Source organism: Mobula hypostoma, chromosome 1, assembly GCF_963921235.1.
Source record: "Mobula hypostoma chromosome 1, sMobHyp1.1, whole genome shotgun sequence".
NCBI classification, from domain to species: Eukaryota; Metazoa; Chordata; class Chondrichthyes; order Myliobatiformes; family Myliobatidae; genus Mobula; species Mobula hypostoma.
In genome coordinates, this window is record NC_086097.1 from 25,128,866 (window position 1) to 25,153,691 (window position 24,826).

The following is a 24,826-nucleotide window of genomic DNA, read 5'->3' on the forward strand; positions in this document are numbered from 1 at the left end:
TTACTAGGGCGGAGGTGCTTGTGAGGCTGAAAGGTCTGAAGGTACATGTCATCTCGACAAGATGGATTACACCCCAGAGATCTGAAGGAAGTAGCTGAAGAGATCATAGAGTCATTAGTAATGATCTTTCAAGAATCACTAGATTCTGGCAATGATTCCAGAGGACTGGAAATTTTGAATTCCAGAGGCAGGCAATAGCAAGGAAATTATAGGCCAGGTAGCCTTACCTTAGTAGCTCGGAAGATGTTGGAGTCGATTGTTAAGGATGAGGTTTCAGGGTACTTGAAGGTACGTGATAAAATAGGTCAAAGTCAGCATGGTTTCCTTAAGGGAAAATTTTGCCCGAGAAATCTGTTGGAATTCTTTGAGGAAATAACAAGCCGGATGGACAAAGAAGAATGGGTGGATGTTGTGTACTTGGGTTGTGTACAGATAGCGATGCGGAAGGAGGGAGGCTGCAGAAGGGCTCAGACAGATAACCGGCAGATGGAATGTAATGTTGGGAAGTGTATGATCATGCACATTGGGTAAAGGAATAAAAACGTAGACCATTTCCTAAATGGGGAGAACATTCAAAAATCCAAGGTACAAGCAGAGTTTGGAGTCCTCGTGCAGGATTCTCTAAAGGTTAACTTACAGATTGAGTCAGTGGTGAGGAAGACAAATACAACGGTAGCTTTCATTTCGAGATGACTATAATATAAAAGCAAGGATGTAATGCTGAGGCTTTATAAGGCACTAGTGAGGCATCATTTGGAATATTGTGAACAGGCATGGCCCCTTATCTAAGAAAGGATGTGCGGTCATTGGAAAGGGTTCAGAGGAGGTTCACAAGAATAACTCTGGGAATGAAACGTTTATCATATGATATCATCCAGCCTGTAGTTACTGGAATTTAGAAGAATGATTGGGGGGAGATCTCATTGAAACCTATTGAATGTTGATAGGCCCTGATAGAGTGGATATGGAGAGGGTGTTTCCTATAGTCAGGGAGTCTAGGACCAGGGGGCACAGCCTCACAATAGAGGGACGACTATTTAGAACAGAGATGAGGAGCAATTTCTTTGGCCATATAGTGGTAAATATGTGGAATTTGTTGCCACAGGTGGCTGTGGAGGCCAGGTCATTGAGTGTATTTACAGCAGATATGATAGGTTCTTGATTAGTCAGGGCATGAAAGGTTACAGGGGAACATAGGAGAATGGAGATGAGGAGGAAAATGGATCAACCATGAAGAAATGGTGGAGCCCACTCATTAAAGGACAAAATAACCTCGTTCTGCTCCTCTGCCTCATGGTCTCAAGACAAGTGGAACAAAAATGGGATGACTAGCAAAAATGGCCATGCTTGACACAGATGGAAAGGAAGAGTGAGCCCGAAGGCCGATCAGAAGTGCAGCAGATGAAACCTGTTAACTGAAGCCTGGAGACCGGAACTGGAGGCCCAGAGGCCTGCCTGGCATTGGAGGACTGTCACCGTGTGTTCGGATGAGAGGGAAGAAAGGAACTTATTTTACCGTTGATGTTTGTTTTTGCTGATTTTGTTCCGCTGAGCATTGTGGGAATGCTATGTTGGCACTATGAAGTGTGGAAACACTGGCGGGCTGCCCTCATCATATCCTTACGTTATGTTGGCCATTAATGCAAACGACACATTTCACGCTATGTTTCGACGTACATGTGATAAGTAAATGTTACCTGGGTTTCATCACTTAAGTACAGAGAAAGGTTGAACAAGTTGGGTCTTTATTCTTTGGAGCGTAGAAGGTTGAGGGGGGACTTGATAGAGGTATTTAAAATTATGACGGGGATAGGCTTTTTCCATTGAGAGTGGGGGAGATTCAAACAAGAGGACATGAGTTGAGAGTTAAAGGGCAAAAGTTTAGGGGTAACATGAGGGGGAACTTCTTTACTCAGAGAGTGGTAGCTGTGTGGAATGAGCTTCCAGCAGAAGTGGAAGAGGCAGGTTCGATGTTGTCGTTTAAAGTTAAATTGGACAGCTATATGGACAGGAAAGGAATGGAGGGTTATAGGCTGAGTCCAGGTCGGTGGGACTAGGTGAGAGTAAGAGTTCGGCACGGACTAGAAGGGCTGAGATGGCCTATTTCCATGCTGTAATTGTTATATGGTTATATGGTTATAAATTTGAGTGACAGACAACCAGAAGCTCAGGGTCACTTCACCAGACTGAGACACAGTAACACATCACAATTAGCCTTAATATCACTCTGCTTGATGACAGTTCATCAGGATTCCATCTGACATTCAAGATTATTTAATGACATTTCTGGTACACAAGTCTAAAGGAGAACAAAATAATTGTTATTCCAGATCTGATGCAGCACAAAAAAACAAAATAACAAAAACATAATAAATATGTTGTTGCCTCCTGAGTTCTAGGGGCTGGGACATTTCGGATCAAGTCCTCAGCATTCATAAGTGGGAGGGTGAGCAGCCAGATGCTCAGGTCTATACAGATACCAATGACATAGGTTGGAAGAGGGACGAGATTCTGCAAAGTGAGTTCAGGGAGTTAAGTACGAAGTTAATGGACAGGACCTCCAGGGTTGTGATCTCAGGATTTCTACCTGTGCCACATGCTAGAAAGGCCAGAAATAGGAAGATTATACAATTTAACACGTGGTTAAAGAGATGGTGCAGGAGGGAGGGCTTCAGATTTTTTAATCATTGGGTTCTTTTCCGGGGAAGGTGGGACCTGTACAGAAGGGACAGTTTACACCTGAACTGGAAGGGGACTAATATTCTCACAGGAATGTTTGCCAGTGCTGCATGGGGATGGGGTGTTTCAACTCGAGTTCCAAGGAGACACCAGGAAATATAGTAGAATGGTTGTAAGAAAGATGCTGTTAATCCTACATATAAAGTCAGGAATCAAAATGTTGAACATGATAGGACTAATGTTACTTATATTTTAATGCAAGGAATATTGTGGGAAAGGCAGATAAGCTTAGGGCATGGATCAGCATGTGAAATTATGACATTGTAGCCAATAGTGAGACCTGCCTGCAAGGAGGGCCAGGACTGTTAGCTCGATGTTCCAGGGTTCTGAGGTTTTAGACTTGATACAGCGGGAGGGATTAAAGGGGGAGGGGTACCATTACTAGTCAGGGAAAATGTCACAGCAGTGCTTAGTCAGGACAGACTAGAGAGCTCGCCCAGTGAAGCTATATAGATAGATCTGAGGAATAAGAATGGTATGACCACAATAATAGAGGGCTGGGTTACTGGGTGTAGCTGTTGATCAACCCTTACTGCTTAAGGACAGTAATTGTTTTTGAGTCTCTCAATAGTAAACCTGTGACTGACAGAATGAGGTGGGCAAAGACAGGATTCATAGAACTATGCACTTCAAAAGATTATCTGTAACACACACGAAATGCTGGAGGAACTCAGCAAGATAGGCAACATCTATGCAAGAGAGTAAACAATTGAGGTTTCGGTCCGAGACCCTTCATCAGACCTGTTGAAGGGTCTCAGCCCGAAATGTCGACTGTTTATCCATTTCTGTCATGCTGCCTGGCCTGCTGATTTCCTCTACCGTTTTGTGTGTGTTGCTTTCAATTTCCAGCATCTGCAGATTTTTTCACGTAAAAGATAATTTGGCCTGTTGACCCTCCTTGACAAAGGTCTTACCCCCTGTGGCTTTCTCAAATGGACTCTTTGCTTTTTCAAATATCTTTCTTGTTTGTAACAAGTACTACTGAAAGTAATACTGCTGCAATTTAGATCAAAACCAGTTAAAATCTCCTCAGGTTCCTTGGTTAATTGCACTAAATCTATGTCATCTGATTATCCACATGGCCACCAATGGAGAATTTGCCTAGCTATATTCATGGAATTGTCTGAAAGCCAGGAAAGCAGTAGAAGCTACCTTATTAAAAATATTTCAGACCTTTGCATAGTCATGGAATTAAGGGTCATGGGGTGAGGCAGATAGGTGGAGCAGAATCCACATCCGGATATGAGAGATTAAGGAATGGGGGACAGAAATCAACATTTTTTAATGTCAGGGATGCAGATAATGTGCAAACAGTGAATCTGGATGGTATGCTCTGATTTCTTGTATCCTTGAAAGCAAGCTAAATTCCTCCCTCCCAATATAACCCCTGTTAAGCAGAGTGAGACTGAGTGACAGAAACAATGCAACACTAGACACATTCAGCCTGAGTTAAATAACAAGGCTGATTTCTTGAACACAAGTGGTTCTGCAGATGCTAGAAATCCAGAGCAACACACACAAAATGCCGGAGGAACTCAGCAGGTCAGGCAGCATCTACAAGATGGAGGAGATTAAACCGTCAATGTTTTCTTGGCTGTTCAGCAGTGAAGAAGATGGAATTCTTTCTGAGGATAATCTAGTCTGAGAATGTTAAAATCCTTCAAGTTCCTCTATGGGGAAAAAAAAACACCAACTGACACATACATAGCTGTGTTGTAGAAAATATGCTGATTATGCTATGAGGGAGTCAGTTTCTTAGCACACTCAGTATTTCAGACCTTCGGTGTAATAGTTCACAGAAGGACAAAGAAGAAAGTAATTACCACCACTGGGACACAGAGTTAGTAGATTGAGTCAAATCATCAGGAAAAATATTACAAGTGTATTAAGGGCCATTTCCTGTCATTTACTTGTAGCCTCGAGTCTATGATAGTACTCTTGTTAGTTCAGATCCCACTCTGAGCACAATCAGTCTCTTGATCCAGTAAAATAGCAATCGTTCTTCCTTAAAGGACACAATGAACTAATTTGGGCCTTTAAACTACTTATTAATTTAACTACTGATTGCATTTTTTTTAAATTTTAGATTTACTTCATTAACTGAATTTTAATTTCCCCAACTGCCATATGCAGTATGTAATGCTGAGGCTTTATAATGCATTGGTCAGCCCACATTTGGAAAATTGTGAGCAGTTTTGGGGCTCTGATCTTGGAGAAAGGATGTGTTGATATTGGAGAGGGTCCAGAGGAGGTTCACGAGAATGATCCCAGGAATGACAGGGTTAACATATGATGGGCATTTGATGGCTCTAGACCTGTACTCGCTGAAGTTTAGAAGAACCCACTGAAATTACTTTAAGGCCTAGATATATTTAAAGGATGTTTCCAACAGTCGGGGAGTCTAGGACCAGAGGGCACAGCTTCGGAATAGAAGGAAATGCCTTTAGACAGAGGTGAGGAGCAATTTCTTCAGCTAGAGCGTGGTGAATCTGTGGAATTCACTGCTGCACAGTCAAACCATTTGGGTATATTTAAAGTGGAGGTGGATAGCTTCTTGATTAGTAAGTGGATCAATAGTTACAGGGAAAAGGCAAAGAATGGGATTGAGGAGGATAACAAATCAGCCACAATGGAATGGTGAAGCATACTCGAAGATCTGAATGGCCAATTTTACTCTCGTGTCTTAAGAGTCTTATGAGTTGTATTGGGATTTGAAGTTGTCTCTCAATTATTATTCCATGTTTGTAATGTACAGCTATGAAATCAATGTACTGCCAAATCATACACCACTTCAGATATTCCAGCCAACATACCTCTCACAATAACATAGACTGCTTCAGTCCATTATTCCAACGCCATTGTAAAACTGTGTGAAAATCGTTTGTACTTTTGTCAATTGCTGGTCAAAAATATCTTATTGACTGCAAAGTGCTTTCACACATATTGAGGATGTAAAATGTGCGATAAAAATTCATGCAACACACATCAAAGTTGCTGGTGAACGCAGCAGGCCAGGCAGCATCTGTAGGAAGAGGTGCAGTCGACATTTCAGGCCGAGACCCTTCGTCATGAAGGATCTCGGCCTGAAACATCGACTGCGCCTCTTCCTACAGATGCTGCCTGGCCTGCAGCGTTCACCAGCAACTTTGATGTGTGTTGCTTGAATTTCCAGCATCTGCAGAATTCCTGTTGTTTGCGATAAAAATTCATAACATTTTTATTACACAACATTTGTACCACACAACAGATTGATATGGGTCTAAAGGATTTCTCAACCATTTCCATTCCTTGAGACTAACGAGAAGGATTTCTTATTATGTGACCATATGTTATATATTGACCATAACATGGCCCCAATTACATACTTTCGTACATTTATGCTATTAAATTATGATTTTTTTCAGAATATTATGTCTCTGATGCTTTGTCCCTGTGAGGTAAACTTTTTAATGCACCTGTTAATGCATGTACAGTACTGTGCAAAAGTCTTAGGGTCATATACATAGCTAAGGTGTACAGTACTGTATTTGTCAATGTGGAGTGGAGAACAAGTCTGTAAGTCTGGTAGGAGTAAAGGATGTTGGGAATGGCGAGGGTGATACTTGCTAGTCGCCCAGCACAATCCTCGTTGACTTGATTTCATGCAAAGTGACATATTTCTCTGTATAACAAACAAAAGAAAAACTGCAAATGCTGGATCCAAGCAACACACACAAAATACTGGAGGAACTCAGCAGGTCAGGCAGCATCAATCAAAAAGAGTAAATAGTCAACGTTTTGGGCCGAGACCGTTCATCAGGTCCTGATGAAACATCTCAGCCTGAAACATTCACTGTTCACTCTTTTCCAAAGATGCTGCCTGACATGCTAAGTATTTCACTGTATGTTTTGATGTACATATGACAAATAAATCTAATCTTTAGAACAGGGACAAAGTGAAGACGGGGGAAACAGCAACAGGTAAAGATCTTTCAATCATTTCAAAGGAATAACAATCTTTTTTTCAATGAGTGAAAAGGAATTCATTTTTTTTTCTACATGATTGATTTGGAATATGGGATACTGTGATCATATTACTGTGATTTAAATGTAATGTAATTCGTATTATTTACTTGTATCCTTATGAATTTTGTATTTGTATTCATGCAATTTATATAATATCAATAAAAATTTTGAAAAAAGGAAAAGGAATAACAAATAGGCTTTGCAGGCTGTGAGCAAATTTTGTTCTGCGCCTTGGAGTGCGAGCTGTAAGGACTGACTTAATCAATTCCTGGGGAAAGCTTTCTTCCAAGAGAGACTGAATACATATTTTTTTCTTTACTTATTGGAGCTCAGAAGACTGAGAGATCATCACAGTAAGACAGAGGTTTTGAGGAGGGTTGAGCAGGTAGGAATTAAAAGGATGTTTTCACAGGCTGAAGAATTCAGAGGTTTGGAGAATGGTGTCAAAATAAGACAATTACAATGAGGAGAAATTTCTTTACAGTTGCAAAAATATCTGGAGATCTCTTCCAAAGAATCCAGTGTGAAGTGGCAGGTACAATTGGTAGATGGAGATCTCGCATAAAATTCTCTCCACTTAAGTTTCAGCTGCCCTCCTCTCCCTTCCCAGTTTGTTCAGATTATAAATGAACTCACTCATCTTAGTTTCCAGTTCAACCAACTGTATTTTCTTGATGCACGTCCTCACAGACTTATTATCTCTACTCAACACATCCTTTTCTTTTTGTTTATTTAGGACTTTACCTTAGTTGGCAGAGAAACTTAACATTTCAGCAATACACACTCAGATTGGAGGAGTAACACCTCATATTCTGTCCGAGTAACCTCCAAGCTGATGGCATGATCACTGATTTCTCTAACTTCCAATGATTCCTCCCTTCTCTCCTTCTCTCTTTTACTATTTACCTAATCTGGTTTCCCTCTCATTCCTTTCCTTTCCACACCTGTCCATCGCCTCCCTCTGGTGCCTCTCCTCCACTTTCTTCCATTGTCTACTCTCCTCTCCTATCAGATTCCTTCTTCTTCAGTCCTTTTCCACCTATCACCTGCCAGCTCCTCACTTCACCCTCACACCCCCCAACCCAATAACCTTGCCCCTCACCTGATCTCACCTATCATCGGTCGGCTTCTACTTCTTCCTCTCCCTCCATCTTCTTATTTTAGTTTCTGCCCCCTTCCTTTCCAGTCCTGATGAAGGATCTCAAGCAAGAATGTCAACTGTTTACTTCCCTCCATAAATGTTGCCTGACTTGATGAATTTTCCAACACTTTGTGTCCATTGCTCAAAATTTCCAGCATTTGCAGAATCTCTTGTGTTTAACGTTTCAGCAAAGGCTTTGCCACAAACATGCTGAACCCATGGACAAAATGCTACAAAAATTCACATCACTTTACCTGGTGTGCCTGGATTCTCCTTGTTGAGTCTTGCAACTGCTGTTGCAAGGAGGTGACTATCTCTTTGTACTTTGTGTACCGTTCTTCTATCATATCCCGGTGATGCTGGGAACTCTGCAAAAACAAAGCATCGTAGTACAAGATGTAGAACCAGCTTTAATGTACAAAAAACATCTCAAGCAAGTGCAAACAATGCTTTGAGGTAAATAGAGGTGATATAATTTTTAAAATTGATTTTTTACAATCTGGAAGCACTGATCTGAAAATACAATAGCTAGGTTTGTTCAGGTGACATTAGAACCAATGATAAAAATAGAGAAAGCTTGGAGCACTCAGCAGTTTTGTCAGAAAATGTGAAGGGAAAAGATGGCCAACTGTTTCAGCCACAGACTTCGGGATTGTAATTCCTCAGAGTTTTAATCCTGGATGGAATGTTCACTAAAATCCTGAAAACAGATACAAGCCTGAAAGCACGCACCACCAAACTCAAGGACAATTTCTAACACACTATGATGAAGCTATTGAATGATTCCCTACATTAAAAGTCTTGACCTCACAATTCATCTTCTTACGATCTTGCACTTTATTGTCTACCCGCACTGTACTTTCTCTGGAGCTGTTACACTTTATTCTGCATTTTGTTATTGTTTTGCCTTGTACTACCTCAATGCACTATGTAAAGCAAACACGAGGAAATCTGCAGATGCTGGAAATTCAAGCAACACACACAAAATGCACAAAACACACAAAACCAGCATTTTGTGTGTGTTGCACTGTGTAATGATTTGATTTGTATGAGTATGCAAAACAAGTTTTTCACTCTGTCTCTGTAACCAATTCTAATTCCAACCTGTAGGTTTCTTCAAATTCAAAACACAAGAGGTTCTGCAGATGCTGGAAATCTTTTGTCGTCGCCGTTAGGTCGCATCTGGAATTTCCAGTTGGCGGATGATTTCCCTTGATGCCACTCTGTCCCAACACTTATCGACGACATCCCTAGTCTTGTCCAGCTTGGTCCAATCCTCAATGTTACCTAGCCACACACATAAAAATTGCTGGTGAACGCAGCAGGCCAGGCAGCATCTCTAGGAAGAGGTACAGTTGACATTTTGGGCCGAGACCCTTCATCAGGGCTAACTGAAAGAAGAGGTAGTAAGAGATTTGAAAGTGGGAGGGGGAGGGGAGATCCGAAATGATAGGAGAAGACAGTCGACTGTACCTCTTCCTATAGATGCTGCCAGGCCTGCTGTAAACACGAGTTTACATTACAGCAGCAATTTTTATGTGTGTTGCTTGAAATTCCAGCATCTGCAGATTTCCTCGTGTTTGTGTTTTCCAGCCACGTTGTTCTTTGCCTTCCTCTTCCTTTCTTTCCCTCCACCTTTCCATATAGCAAGAACGACAAGATGTTATCTCTCCGCGTAACGTGTCCACAATAAGCAACTTTTAACTTCATGATCTTCTCCAGCAGTATCCATGCTCTATTAACTTCGGACAAAAACCTCTCATTTGAAACTTTCTCTACCCAGCTGATCTTCAACCTTCGTCGATAGCACCACATTTCAAAAGCCTTAATTCATTTCATGTCATCCTTCTTCAGGGTCCATGTTTCTGACCCATACCTCAGCACCGACCATACATAACACTCGAGGAAATGGATTCTACTTTGGATGTCTACCTTCCAATTGCATAGTAGATCTTGTAGCTTCATGAACTGGGTCTTAGCTATACCTATTCTCCTTCTGATCTCAACTTCACATCTCCCGTCATCTGTCAGACAATTGCCAAGAAAATCAAACTTTCGCACCTGTTCAATGTCTTGTCCATTCACTTGTAATGATACCATCATGAATGAGTCTTTAGTGTTTGTTTTGCTTACCTCCATTGACTTTGTTTTCTTAGGGTTGATTTTTAGTCCGTATTCAAGGCTTTCCCATTCACTTTATTCAGCATAATTTGCAGTTCACATTCGCTGTCAGCTAACAATACGGTGTCGTTCGCATACCTGTGTTATCCACCTTCTGGCCTCCAATTGAAATACCTGTCTCCTGATGATCGCATTCCCGAAAAATCCATTCTCTGTAGAGGTTGAACAAATCTGGCCAGCCAACACAGCCTTGCCTTACGGCTCGTTTAATACCTGCCCATGGTGACAGCTCATTTTCTACCCTGACCGCTGCTTTCTGTTTCCAATATAAGTTCCTTATTATTTGCACATTCTCCCATCCCAGATTGTACTTGTTCAGCACCTCTATTACTTTCTCGTGTCTTACTTTATCAAAAGCCTTTTCATAGTCAATAAAGCATAAGTAGATGGTCTTTTGTGCCTCAATGCATCTCTCCATGTTGTTTCTCAACGCAAATATCCCTTCCCTTGTTCCTGAGCCCTTACGAAAACCAAACGGTGTTTCTTCAATTTCATCGCTGAAAATCTTTAGCAACACATATAAAGTGTTGGAGGAATCCAGCAAGTCATGCAGCATCTATGAGGAGGAATGAAGTCATCATTTTGGCCGAGACCCTTCATCAGGACTGGAAAAGAAAGAATTTTTCCAGAAATTTGTGTGTGTTCATCAAATCCAAGTTTGCAGGGCTGATAGGCTGAGATTCTATTAGTATGTTGTGGTCAGTATGGGACTTAAAGTGTTAAAGACCATCGGCAGTTGTGCCTCTGCAGGCCATCCGTTTTGGAAATCCCTCTCACCACTTTCCTCAAAATCGCCTTTGACCAAGCATTTGGTCAGTCTCCTGTAATCTCTCCCTCTGCACCAATGTAATGATGCCACAACATACTGCCTTGGGATAATTAGAGGGTATTAAACACATGATAGCAAGGACTGTCAATACACAGACAGAGGTGTAATTACTGATTATGTTCTCAAGTCACTGGAGCTGTCAGCCAAAGATCAATAGACAGGACTTCTACCAGGGATAGAACATCTCCCAGACCAGAGAAGGGAGTTCAAACATCTAGTCCGACTAGTTCAGTCACATCTTTTAGACAAATTGTTAAGTGCAGGCCATCTACTCCCATGAAGGTGACCCTGTGATAGGACATTAAGAAAGATAGAAAGACAGATACTTGATTGATCCCAAAGGAAATTACAGTGTCTCAGCACAAGTGCACAGATATACAAATATACAAGAAAGAATAAAAAACAAGTTACCTTAAACAGTCTATCAGGAGGGGGTCATCACTTCCCTGGCACCTAAATCATCCTTGGCATTCCCTTATACTACCTATTCCTCAACCAACATTACAAAAGCAACATTAGTAACCCTAATGCATGTGTTGTACTGTTCTATGTTCTATGTTTCATCACAATTCCTGAACAGCCTGGATCTTCAAGACCTACAAGACTTTGTAAAATCTAAGTCAGTTATAATGGTCATGAAAATGTCTAGAACCTTCTCAAGACAGAACTGGCCCCAAATGTCACCCATACTTTTCTCACATTTACATAAAATCAGTACAACCTATCAGTCGTGTGACCTTTTAGCAGCACGTACCACACAGAACTGATATAGTTTCTAACATTTAATTGTGGACTAAAACATATATATCTTATTACAAGTGGCATTGCAGTAGATTATAGATTTGCCTCAAGGCTCCATTTAATCTTCAATAAATCGCAATGCAATAAACGCAACCTATAGACTCACTTTCAAAGACTCTACATCTCATGTTCTCACTACTATTAATTTAGTTTTTATTGTATTTCACAGAAGTTTGGCATGAGTCCCCAAATCCTAAGGTCTTACTACAGGGGCACAATTGAGATCATCCTGACTAGCTGCCTGGTATGGGAATGGTACTTCACTCAATCGCAAGACTCTGCAGAGAGTGATGCGGACAGCCCAGCGCACCTGTAGATGTGATCTTCCCACTATTCAGGATTTACGGAGACAGGCGAGTAAAAAGGGCCTTAAGGATCATTGGGGACCTAAGTCACCCCAATCACAAACTGTTCCAGCTGCTACCATCTGGGAAACGGTACCACAGCATTAAAGCCAGGACCAACTAGCTCCGGGACAGCTTCTTCCACCAAGCTCTCAGACTAATTAAGTCACGCTGATACAATTGCATTTCTATGCTATATTGACTGTCCTAATGCACATAATATTCATTACAAATTACTATAAATTGCACATTGCACATTTAGACGGAGATAGAATGTAAAGATTTTTACTCATGTTCGTGAAAGGTGTAAGAAATAAAGTCAATTCAATTCAATTGTCTTCTCACGCACATTGGTTGTGAGTCTTTGTGTGTAGTTTTTCATTGATTCTTTTGCATTTCTTTGTTCTACTGTGAATCCTACTTAATCGGTATGACGGAAACGTGCTATTTGTGCTATTTGCTATGTACGGTGCGCTGCGTGCAGTTGGTAATGTGTGTTGCACCTTGGCCCTGAAGGAATGCGGTTTCATTTGACTGTATTCATGTATGCCTCAACGATAATTCAACTTGAACTTGAATACCCACAAGAAAAGGAACCTTAGAGTGGTATATGGTAACTGATACATACCATATGCACTTTGATAATAAATTTACCTTATACTTCCTACTTTCTTTGACCTATTTCAAAAAATTTCTTCTTGGCATTTTTTTCCACCCAACTCTTGCCTTGATCTTTATCTTATTTCATTACTTCTTCAGTTTAATGAAAATGAAGATCTATGAGATTAGTATCAGCATAGACACTTCCATCCTCCTCACTACTACAGACCAGCAGTTATGGCAGTGTTTCTGACTGAGAATACCTTCTAAAAGTGTAACATGCAGTACATTGTTTTCAAGGAACTATATCACATATTGGATACACAAATCAGTTACCAAATCCAAGTGTTTCCAAAGTTGCATTCACTGAGACCCAAGAGATTCTGCACATGCAAGAAATCTGGATCAACACACACACACAAAATGCTGGAGGAACTCAGCAGGTCAGGCAGCATCTATGGAGGGAAAAGAGCAGTTGAAGTTTCTGGCCGAGGCCTGATGAGTCTATGCATTCTTCTATAATATGGTAACCAGAGGTGCACACAGTACTCTGTGCTTTCTGACTAAAGTTAGTTCACAGGACCATAAGACATAAGAGCAGACTTTGACCATTCAGTGCATTAAGTCTGCTCTGCCATTCAATTATTGCTGATTATCCTTCTCAACCCTATACTTCTGTCTTCTCCCTGTAATCTTCAACACCCTTACCAATCAAGACCCTATCAACCTCTGCTTTAAATATACTTTGGCCTCCACAGCCATCTGTGGCAATAAATTCCACAGATTTTCCACTCTCTGGCTAAAGAAATCCCTCCTCATCTCTGTCCAAAAGGAAAATCCTTATATTCTGAGACTGTGCTCTCTGGTCCTAGACCGTCCCACTATTGGAAACATCCTTTCTATGTCCACTCTATCTAGTCCTTTCAATGAGAGTTTTACACAATGAGAGCATAACTTCTTACTGTTATACGTCAACACCCCTACCAATGAAGGCAAGCATGACATATCTCTTCTTTACCACACTTTCCACTTGTGTCGCCACTTTCAGTGAACTATGCAACTGGACCCCAAGATCCCTTTATACCTCAATGCTATTAAGAAATCTACCATTAACTGTATACTTTCTCATTTCTCCGAAGATCGTCACCTGGTCACGTTGGAGAGGCTTGTGAGCTCCTGAGATCCCAAGAGCAATGTTGTCTGAAGCTTTGCACCTGGTAGGGTCATCCACAATAGTAAGGTCAAAGACAAAGAGCGATCTAAACAAGATATCAATGGCGGAGCTTTTGAAAGATGATGACACATCACAGTGGCAGTGAAGGTGGAGGAAGGCTGCCAAGGTGAAGGGTCCCCAGTCATTTTGCACTTCATGCCTCTGGACTCTGATCCCAATCTGTCAAGGACCATGTGGCGGCTGTCTATGCATCACCCTCCCCATGTTGAACAAAGTCATACACAGGCGTTCTTCATTAAGGGAACAACCTCTCAGGAGAATACCAGACTCAACTTGAGTGATTGCTCTTGTACAAGTTTGCCCTTTCATTTAACCTCGCAAAGTGCCACACTTCACACTTAGCCAGATTAAACTCCCTCCCCCCTATAGATGCTGCCTGACTTGCTGAGTTCCTGCAGCATTTTGTGAGTGTTACTTAAGATTTCCAGCTTCTGAAGAATCTCTTGCATTTATATATCCTGCTGTATCTTGTGATAGGCCTTTACTCAGTCCATAACTCCACCAATCTTGGTGAAAAACACAAAGTTCCTAATATACTCATCTATATTTTCATTATAAACAAAAGAGGTCCACTGCATTGTAAAAAATAAAACACTGACACAGACCTCCAGCCGGAATAACAGCTTTCCCGCTCTACCCTCAGTCATTTATGAGCAACCCATGAGAAATCTCAAACTTGCAATCAGTGCTTCTCTCATGACTTTGAGAGTCTTATGCACAGAAGGTCAGCATTCATTCTTACATACACAAGTCTGTGCTAGTACCACACATAGAAAAATCATTCTCCTTTGACTATATTATTATGCTTCATGGCAACCAAGAATCCCTAGGGATTTGTCTTTTAGATGGAACACTATCCAAGGAGCATACATAGGGCATAAAACAGGCCTAGTCCTATCAATGCACACTTGGACCATAGCCTCCATACCAATCTCATCCATGTACATATCCAGTCCTCTCTTAAATGTTGCAATCAAACCCACATCCACCACCTCTACTGGCAACTCATTCCACACTCTCATCACCTTCAGTGAAGAATATTTCATCTTTCATGCTTAACCCATGATGTCCAGTTCTAGCCTCACCCAATCTCAATGGGAAAATCCTGCTTGCAGTTACACTATCAATACCCACTCTTTAATTTGTTTTCCTCCATCAAACCTCAACTCACTCTCCTACGTTGTGGGAATAATGTCCTAACCTGTTCAACCTTTCACTATAATTCAGGTCCTAAATTCTTGGCAATATCCTTGTACATTTTCTCTGTACTCTTTCAATCTTATTGATATCTTTCTTATAGGAGGGTGAGCAGAACTGCACACAGTACTGAGAATCAGATTCAGAATCAGGTTTAATATCACTAACATATGTCATGAAATGTATTGCTTTTTTGGCAGCAGTACTCTAAAATTACAATAAAAATATATAATTAAATTAAATATGTAGTGCAATAAGAGATCAAAAATATTGAGATACTATCCATGGTTGGTTCATTGTCTGTCCAGAAATCTGATGGTGGAGAGGAAGAAGCTCTTTCTAAAATGGTGCGTGTGTGTATTCAGGGTTCTGTGGCTCCTCTCTGATGGTAGCGGTAAGAACAGGTCATGCCTGGGCGATAGAGGTCCTTAATGATGGATGCTATCTTTTTGAGGCATCACCTTTTGAGGATACCTTCGATGGTAGGAAGGTGATGGAGTGGGCTGAGTCTGAAACACTCTACAGTCTTTTCCAATTCTATGTAGTGGCCCTTCCAAATATCTGAGATGCAAAGGGATTTGGGAGCCCTTGTGCAGAACTTGCAGGTGGAGCCGGTGCTGTGGAAGGCAAATACAATGTTAGCATTCATTTCTAGAGGTCTAGAATACTAAAGCAGGTCTGTGATGCTAACCTTTATAAGGTACTGGTGAGGACTCACCTTGAGTATTGTGAACAGTTTTGGGCTCTTCATCTAAGAAAAGGTGTGCTGGCATTGGAGAGGGTTCAGAGGAGATTCACAGGGATGTTTCTGGGAATGAAAGGATTATCATATGAGGAACATTTGATAATTCTGGGTCTATAATTGCTGGAACTTAGAAGGATGAGGGGGTATCTCACTGAAACCTTTTGAATGTTGGAAGGCCTAGACAGAATAAACGTGGAAAGGATGTTTCCCAAGGTGGGGGAGTCTAGGACTAAAGGACACAGCCTCTGGATAGAGGAGCATCTATTTAAAACAGAGATGTGGGGAAATTTCTTTAGCCAGAGGGTGGTGAATTTGTGGAATTTATTACCATAGGCAGCTGTGGAGACCAGGTCGTTGGGTATATTTAAGGCAGAGCTTGATAGGCTCTTGATTGGACATAGCATCAAAGGTTACGGGGAGAAGGCCAGGAACTGGGGCTGAAGAAGGGAAAAAAGGATGAACCATGATTGAATGCTGGAGCAGATTCGACAGACCAAATGGCCTAAGTATGCTCCTATATCTTATGGTCTTATACAACTTCAATATAACATTCAAACTCCTGTACTCAGAACATTGATTTATGAAGGCCAGTGTGCCGGATGCTCTCTTTGCAATTTGAGGGACATAGATAGAATGAATACACACAATTCTAGGGTTGGGAAATCATGAACTAGAAGGAATTGGTTTATGATGAAAGGAACTGGAAGGGTAGCCTTTTCATCCAAGATACCTTGGGGACTGCTAGTATAGACAGCAAATAGTGAAAAGAGTAGAATTTATTGTCACAGATGGCTGTGGAGGCCAAGTCATTGCAGATATTTAAAGCAGTTGAGAGGGCATTAACGGTTATGTACAGAAGACAGGAGAATAGGCCTGAGAGGGATAATAAATCTGCCATGAAGGAATAGTGGAAGAGACTCAATGGGCTGAATAGCCTTTGGCTCCTACATCTTATGGTCTTATAGTCTTATACCCAGAGTCCTCTGTTGTATAAATTGTTTTAGATTTAGCCCCTACCATTGCTCTGTGACTCTGGTTATTGAGATTGACTTTTGATTACCAGATTTCGGAAAATAATTCATTACCTATATTCCCTTCCACCAGCTTTAACAACTCCCAGTGTTCATTCAGCTCTCAAACTAAAGCCAACACAATCTCATTATGACCTTGAACCATATCGTTCACTGCACAGGGCTTTAGTCTGCATTGTTATTTTTTACATTGTTCTACTTCAATACACTGTATATCTGATCTGTATAACAAGTATACAAGACAAAGTTTTCACTGTAACTTGGTACATCTGACAATAATAAACCAATTCCAATTAGCAATGAAAAGATGGCCCAGCAGCCACGGCTTTTTCCATAGGGTGTATTTTTACGAGATTAGAGATTAGCTTTATTTCTTGCATGTACATCAAAACATTGACGCATACAGTGAAATGTGTCATTTGCGTTAATGACCAACACTGTCTGGATATGTGCTGGGGCAGCCCGAAAGTGTCACTACGCTTCCAGCGCCAACATAGCATGCCCACAACTTATTAAAAGTAAGTGTTTGGAATGTGGAAGAAATCCGGAAAACCTGGGGGAAAACCTCGCGGTCATGGGGAGAACGTACAAACTCCTTACAGAGACAGCAGTGGGAATGGAACCTCAATCTTACAGCTGGCGCTGTAAAGTGTAGGGATGCTGCACTACTGTACTGCTGTTCTATGCTACCCTGCTGTCCACGTTATACAGCTGGGAAGGATTTATTCTCTGTTAAGGTTGCCTTAACCATGGATATTCCAAATTTGTTGCAGTATTAAATTTCAAATGTTTCTAAGTTCTATCAATGATATAGAATTTGTTTGAGAGATTGTGCAGGTCTGAGTTGACATCATCATCATTATCGACCTAGTGGTGTGGGTCGTGAGGCTCCTGTATGATGGCAGCAGTGAGAAGAGAGCGCGGCCTGGAAGGCGAGAATCCTTGATGATGCTACTTTCCTGCGACAGCACTCCATGCGACTATGCTCAATGGCGGGGAGAGATTTACTCATGATGGACTGGGGTTATATCCACTACATTTTGTAGGAACTTCCACTCAAAAGTATAGTGTTTCTATACCACGCTGTGACACAACCAGTCAATATACTCTCCAACACACATTTCTAAAAGTTTGCCAAAGTTTTAGATGTCATTGCAAATCTTCGCAAAGTTATAAGGAAGTAGAGGTGCTGCTGTGCTTTCTTTGTAATGGCACAGACGTGCTGGGCCCAGGACGATCCTATGAAATGATAACATTGAGGAATTTAAAGTCGCTGACCCTCTCCACCTCTAATCTTCTGGTGAAGACTGGCCAATGGACCTCCAGGTTACTCCTCCTGAAGTCAATAATCAGCTCCTTGAGCTTGCTGACATTAAGTGAAAGTTTGTTGTGGCACCACACAGCTAGATTTTCGATCTCTCTCCTAGATGCTGATTCGTGACCACTTTTGTCTGGCCAAGACTTTAAGTTTGAGATCAATGAAAAATGCAAAATATATATTATTTTGTCTATAAGACCATAAGACGAGGAGCAGAATTTGGACACTCATCCCATCAAGTCTACTCTGTCATTCCCTCATAGCTGATTTATTATCCCTCTCAACCCCATTTCCCTGCCTTCTTTCTGTAACCTGACACCCTGACTAATCAAGAATCTACCAACCTTCATTTAAATAGTCTCAATTTCTTGGCCTCCACAGCCATTTGTGGCAATGAATTTCATAGATTCTTCACTTCTGGCTAAAGAAAATCCTGCTAATCTCTGTTCTAAATGGACATCACTCCACTCGAAGCTGTGCTCCCTGGTCCTGGACTCACCCAGTATAGAACACATCCTCTCCATATCCACTCAATCTTGGCTTTTCAATATTTGATAGGGTTCAATGAGATCCCTTCCCACCCCCATTCGTCTGAACTCCAGTGAGTACAGGCCCAGAGCCATCAACCACTCTCATACATTAACACTTTAATTGCCAGAATCATTCTCATGAACCTCCTCTGGACCCTCTCCTAAGCCAGCAGATCGTTTTTCAGATAAGGGGACCAAAACTACTCATGATACTCCATGTCCGGACTGACCAATGCCTTATAAAGCCTCAGCATTACATCCTTGTTCTTATATTCTAGTCCTCTCAAAATGAATGAAAATATTGCATTTGCCTTCCTTACCACTGACTCAACCTGCAAGTTATCCTTTGGGGAATTCTGCACGAGGGGAAACATTCTTTCCACGTCTACTCCATCTAAGCCTTCCAACATTCAAAAGGTTTCAATGAGATCCCCCCTCATCCTTCTAACTTCCAGCAAGTACAGATCCAGGGCTATCAGATGTTTGTCATATGATAAATCCTTAAGGAAACCATGCTGACTTTGCCGTATCTTGCCCTGTATCACCAAGTACTCCATAACCTCATCTTTAACAATTGACTCCAACATCTTCCAACCACTGAAGTCAGGCTAACTGATCTATAATTTCCTTTCTGCTGTCTTCCTCTTTTCTTAAAAAGTGGTGTGACATTTACAATTTTCCAGTTCTCTGGCACCATGCCAAAGACCAATGATTTTTTTTTTGAAAGATTATTATTATCTTTACCGCTACCTCCTTCAGAACCCTAGGGTGCAGTTGATCTGGTCCACATGACTAATGTACCCTTAGGTCTTTCAGCTTTTTGAGCACCTTTTGCCTTGTAATAGTAACTGCACTGACTTCTCTTCCCTCGTATCTTTCAACATCTGGCACACTGCTAGAGTCTTCCACAGTGAAGACTGAAGCAAAATATTAATTCAGTTCATCTGCTGTCTCCTTGTCCTCAGTTATTATTTCTCTGACCTCAATTTCTAGCGGTCCTATATCCACGCTCATTTTTCTTTTATTTTTTACAAACTTGAAAAAGCTTTTACTACCCGTTTTGATATTGTTTGCTAGCTTGCTTTCATATTTCATCTTTTCCCTTCTAATGATTTTTTTTAGTTGCTCCTTGTAGGTTTTTAAAAGCTTCCCAATCCTCATTTTTTCACTAATATTTGCTTTGTTGCATGCCCTCTCTTTTGTTTTTACATTGTCTTTGACTTCCCTTGTTAGCCACAGTTACACTATTTTGAATTTTGAGTACTTCTTTGGTTTTGGAATACATCTATCCTGCACCTTCCTCATTTTACCCAGAAACTCCTGTGATTGCTGCTCTGCTGTTATCCCTGCCAGCAGCTCCTTCCAATTTACTTTGGCTAACTCCTCTCCGATACCACTGTAATTTCCCTTACTCCATTGAAATACTGCTATGTCAGACTTTACGTTCTCCCCTTCAAATTTCAAGTTGAACTCAATCACATTGTGATCACTACCTCCTAATTGTTCTTTTACCTTAAATTCTCTAATCACCTCCAATTCATTACATAACACTCAATCCAGTATAGCTAATCCTTTATAGCCCTAGAGGCTCAACGACAAACTGCTCTAAAAAGCCATTTCATAGGCATTCAACAAACTCACACTCTTGCGATCCATTACCAACCTGATTTTCCAATCAGCGTGCATGTTGAAATCTCCCATGACTATCATAACACTGCCCTTTTGATACGCCTTTTCTACTTCCTGTTGTAAACAGTGGTCCACATCCCAGCTATTGATAACTGCCGTCAGGGTTCTTTAAATCTTGCAGTTTGTTAAATCAACCCACAAGGATGCAACGTCTTCCTATCCTATGTCACATCTTTCTACTAATTTAACACATTCTTTACCAGCAGAGCTATTCCATCCCCTCTACCTAACTTCCTATCCCTCCGATATAATGTTTAACCTTGGACATTCAGTTCCCAACTACATCTAACTTTATCTTCTCCCTTTTAAACTGCATGGTGAATTGTATCATATTATGATCACTGTCTCCTAATGGTTCTTTTACCTCAGGCTCCCTAATCTAATCTGGTTCATTACACAACACCCAATCCAGAATTGCCTTTCCGGTAGTGGGCTCAACCACAAGCTATTCTAAAAATCTCTCTTGTGGGCATTCTACAAGTTCCCTCCCTTGGGATCTAGTACCAACCTGACTTTCCCAATCTACTTGCATATTGAAATTCCCTGTGACTATCGTTGTCACAACCATGGATTTGGCAGTGCTTGTGAATTTGCAAGTGTCAGCTAATTATTATTTAATCATGATAGTATTTAACTCCATACTTGTCGTCATTGTGCTTGTTGAGACTTGGACAGAGCACAGCAACACCTCGCAGCCTGTTTGCTTTCGGCCTTCCCTGAGAAATTGGACTTCAGAGTTACTGACTCTGAAGACCAGCGGTATTCGTTTAATATTTAGATTTTCTTTGCAGCCGCAGTGTAGGCTTCATTTCCCATTCTAGAGTTTTAGTTTATCAGCCCTATTTGGCCTAGCACATATTGTTTATTTTCCCTTTAACACTGTTCGCATTAAAGTTTGTGAACTATCAACCTGCTTCATTGTCTCTCACTCTGCACTTGGGCTATATCTGAACCTGGTTGTCAAGGAGGCCCTGGAGGAATGGCGACACTGGCTGGAGGAGGCAGAGCATCCATTCTTGGTCTGGACAGATCACAAGAAACTCTCCTATATTCAGGATGCTAAGAGACTCAACTCTCGTCAAGCCAGGTAGGCTCTTTTCTTCACATGGTTCAATTTCGTCCTCACTTATCGTCCCAGCAGCAAGAATACAAAGGCCGACACTCTCTCCCAGCAGTTCGATAGATCTAAGGACAATGCCAATCCAGAGCCCATTCTTCCTCGCTCGTGTATCGCTGCTCCGGTGATCTGGGGAATAGAGGCAGAGGTGAGGGCTGCCCAAAAATCAGATCCAGGCCCAGATGGGTGACCTCCCAACCGGCTGTTCGTCCTTGCTGTGGTGTATTCCAAAGTGTTGGAATGGGGCCACTCCTCCCGTCTGGTTGGACATCCGGGAATTCAACAGACTCAGGAGTTTATAAAGAGACAATTTTGGGGGCCATCTATGTCCCAGGACGTCCACAACTTTGTATCTGCCTGTCCCACCCGCGCTCGGAACAAGATATCACGCTGGCGTCCTGCGGGTCTGTTATGTCCACTGCCTGTGCCCCACCAGCCCTGGTCCCACCTCTCAGTAGATTTTATCACTGGTCTGTTCCCATCTAATGGAAACACCACCATTTTGGTCATTGTGGATCGATTTTCCAAGGCTGCCCACGTCATTGCCCTCCCCAAGCTCCCATCAGCTCGTGAGACTGCCACACTCATGGTTCAACATGTGGTCAGGCTCCATGGGTTTCCTCAAGACATAGTGTCTGATCGTAGACCACAGTTCACTTCCCGCTTTTGGAAGGCTTTCTGCTCTGTTGTAGGAGTCACGACCAGCCTCTCAACTGGCTTCTACCCCCAATCTAATGGCCAGACTGACAGAGTGAATGAGGAGTTGGAGACAACCCTGCGCTATCTTGCCTCTTCCAAGCCCACGTCCTGGAGTTCCCATATGGTTGGGGCAGAGATCGTCCACAATAATCTCCAGTCGTCCTCCACTGTCGCCGGCAGCCCATTCCATGCACTCACCACTCTGCGTAAAAAACCTACCCCTGACATCTCCTCTGTACCTTCTCCCAAGCACCTTAAACCTGTGCCCTCTTGTGTCAGCCATTTCAGCCCTGGGAAAAAGCCTCTGACTATCCACACGATCAATGCCTCTCATCATCTTATACAACTCTATCAGGTCACCTCTCATCCTCCATCACTCCAAGGCTAAGTTCACTCAACCTGTCTTCATAAGGCATGCTCCTCAATCCAGGCAATGTCCTTGTAAATCTCCTCTGCACCCTTTCTATGGTTTCCACATCCTTCCTATAGTGAGGCAACCAGAACTGAGCACAGTACTCCAAGTGGGGTCTGACCAGGTATTCATCAACCTTTTTGATTTTCCCCCATGTTACACTTCAACTCATCCCAATGAGTGCAGTTTTGCCCTACTATCTGTATGTCCTCCCTCACAGTCTCACTAGACAATGCATCGACTTCTATACCAACTGCTCCATTCTCAGCCTATCCCTCTGTCAAGTTAGCTTAACTCCCCTACCAAGAGTTCTGGTAAACCTGTCCATCAGGAAAACACAAACGATTAACAGAATTAAATTAGCTATTTAAACTGTTGTTTATTAATTTGAAGAATATGTTTGGTGAATATTCTGATAAAGGTTTGGGAGGGCTGTGCCATGCTGACCTTGCTCTGTGCATTGTCAAGACCGTGACAATTTGCTTAGTATTACTATATGTGACCTGTATGCTATGAATTGTTATATATACAGAAATTGCTGGGTCAGACCAGGAAAAGAATTGCAACTGTTTGGGCTCCTATTGATCTTGGTTAGATCAGACTTTAACTTTACGCTTCAGTAGATCCCCCTGCTTCCAACTACCATCGTCGTGTCACTTCAGTTAACCTCTCCACGCATCATTTTGCAGACTCTCTGTGCCCTCCTTGCGGCTCGCATTCTCTGATTATGTCTTGGTGCTTTTTAAACATTTTCTTTAGAGATGTTGGTATCTGCCCTTGAGAAGATGGTGCAACACAAAAACAAAAATCTGGAGGAATGCAGAGGGTCAGGCAGCATCTGTGGAGGGAAATGGACTGTCGATATTTCCGATCGACCCTTCATTTGAACTCAAGAAAGCGACGTCTGCTGCACAACCTCAATGGCTTCTTGAGTTCCAGAATTGAGACCAGGGGAGGCTGAAGGCGCAGCGAAATTTTCTGATCCTTAAAACTATACTCACCAAATAACATCACACTGGGTATCTGTAACTTTATATAACTGTCTGTTTGTGGAGCAGCACGGTAGCGTAGTGGTTAGTGTAATAGTGCCAGAGATCACTGACTGGGGTTCGATTCCTGCTGCTGTCTATAAGAAGTTCGTACATTCTCCCTGTGACTGCGTGGGTTTTCCACATTCTAAAGATGTATAATTAGGGTTACTGAACTTTGGGCATGGCATGTTGGCACCGGAGGCTAACCCCAGCACAAACCTTGGACTATGTTTGTTGTTGACACATTTCATTACGTTTGATGGTTCGATGTACATTTGACGAATAAAGCTAATGTCTTTATATAACGTAGATGAAACAGTTGTGAATTCAGTAATGGGAAGCTCCTTTATATTCGTCCCATCTGTTGGAGTGTGGGGCTTCTGGACCTTCCAATGTTATCGTGTCCTTGTTTATGCCACAGGATCAGAAAGATAGCTACGTGCTGTGAGCCAGTGAAATCTGCTGGATCCCAGATACTGGGAAGCATAGTGGTACTGCTAATGGAACTACAAGCTCACAGCTCCAGTGACCCAGTGTGTTTTTTTATTATTACCTATCTACTTATTTATCTAACCATTTATTTATTTATTTAGAGATACATCACAGTTATAGGCCCTTCTGACCCAAAAAGTCTGCACTGCCCAATTACACCTACAGTACGTGATCAACTAACCTACTAACTGGTACATCTTTAAGTGTGGGAGGAGAGCGGAGAACCCGGAGGAAACCCATGTTGTCATGGGGAGAACACACAAACTCCTTACAGACAGTGGTGGGAATTGAACCCTGGGTTGCAAGCACTGCAATAGCGTTACGCTAGCTACTGTGCCACTGTGCATGTTCTCCCTGTGATCACACATACTTTCTCCATGTGCTCTAGTTTCTTCCCACGTCCCAAAGGCGTGTGGGTTGGTAGGTTCATAGGCTTCAGTAAGTATCCCCTAGTGTGTGGGTAAGGGGTAGAATCTAGAGGAGGGGGGAAGGGGTTGATGGGATTGTCAGGAGAATAAAATGGGTTTAGTGTAGGATTAGTGCAAGCTGGATGCGTGATGGTCAGCATGGACCTGACAGAATGAAGGGCCTGTTTCTGTGCTATATGACTGTGACTGAGGATTGTCTTTTGTGTCAAGGTACACTATGTGTGATGTGCAAGTTCTATTGGTAGCATATCAATAATACCAGA

General features: G+C 41.9%; 1 protein-coding gene across 6 annotated transcripts in view; it reads right to left on the reverse strand.

Moving 5' to 3' along the window:
• The window catches only part of LOC134344680 (centrosomal protein of 128 kDa), a 664,526-nt gene that overhangs the window by 35,782 nt on the left and 603,918 nt on the right, over window positions 1-24,826 (reverse strand). For all 6 annotated transcript variants that reach the window (XM_063044801.1, XM_063044787.1, XM_063044794.1 and 3 more), the window contains one exon: window positions 8,140-8,253. In XM_063044801.1, coding sequence (XP_062900871.1) covers window positions 8,140-8,253 — 114 coding nt within the window. The remainder of the gene's footprint in view (window positions 1-8,139; window positions 8,254-24,826) is intronic.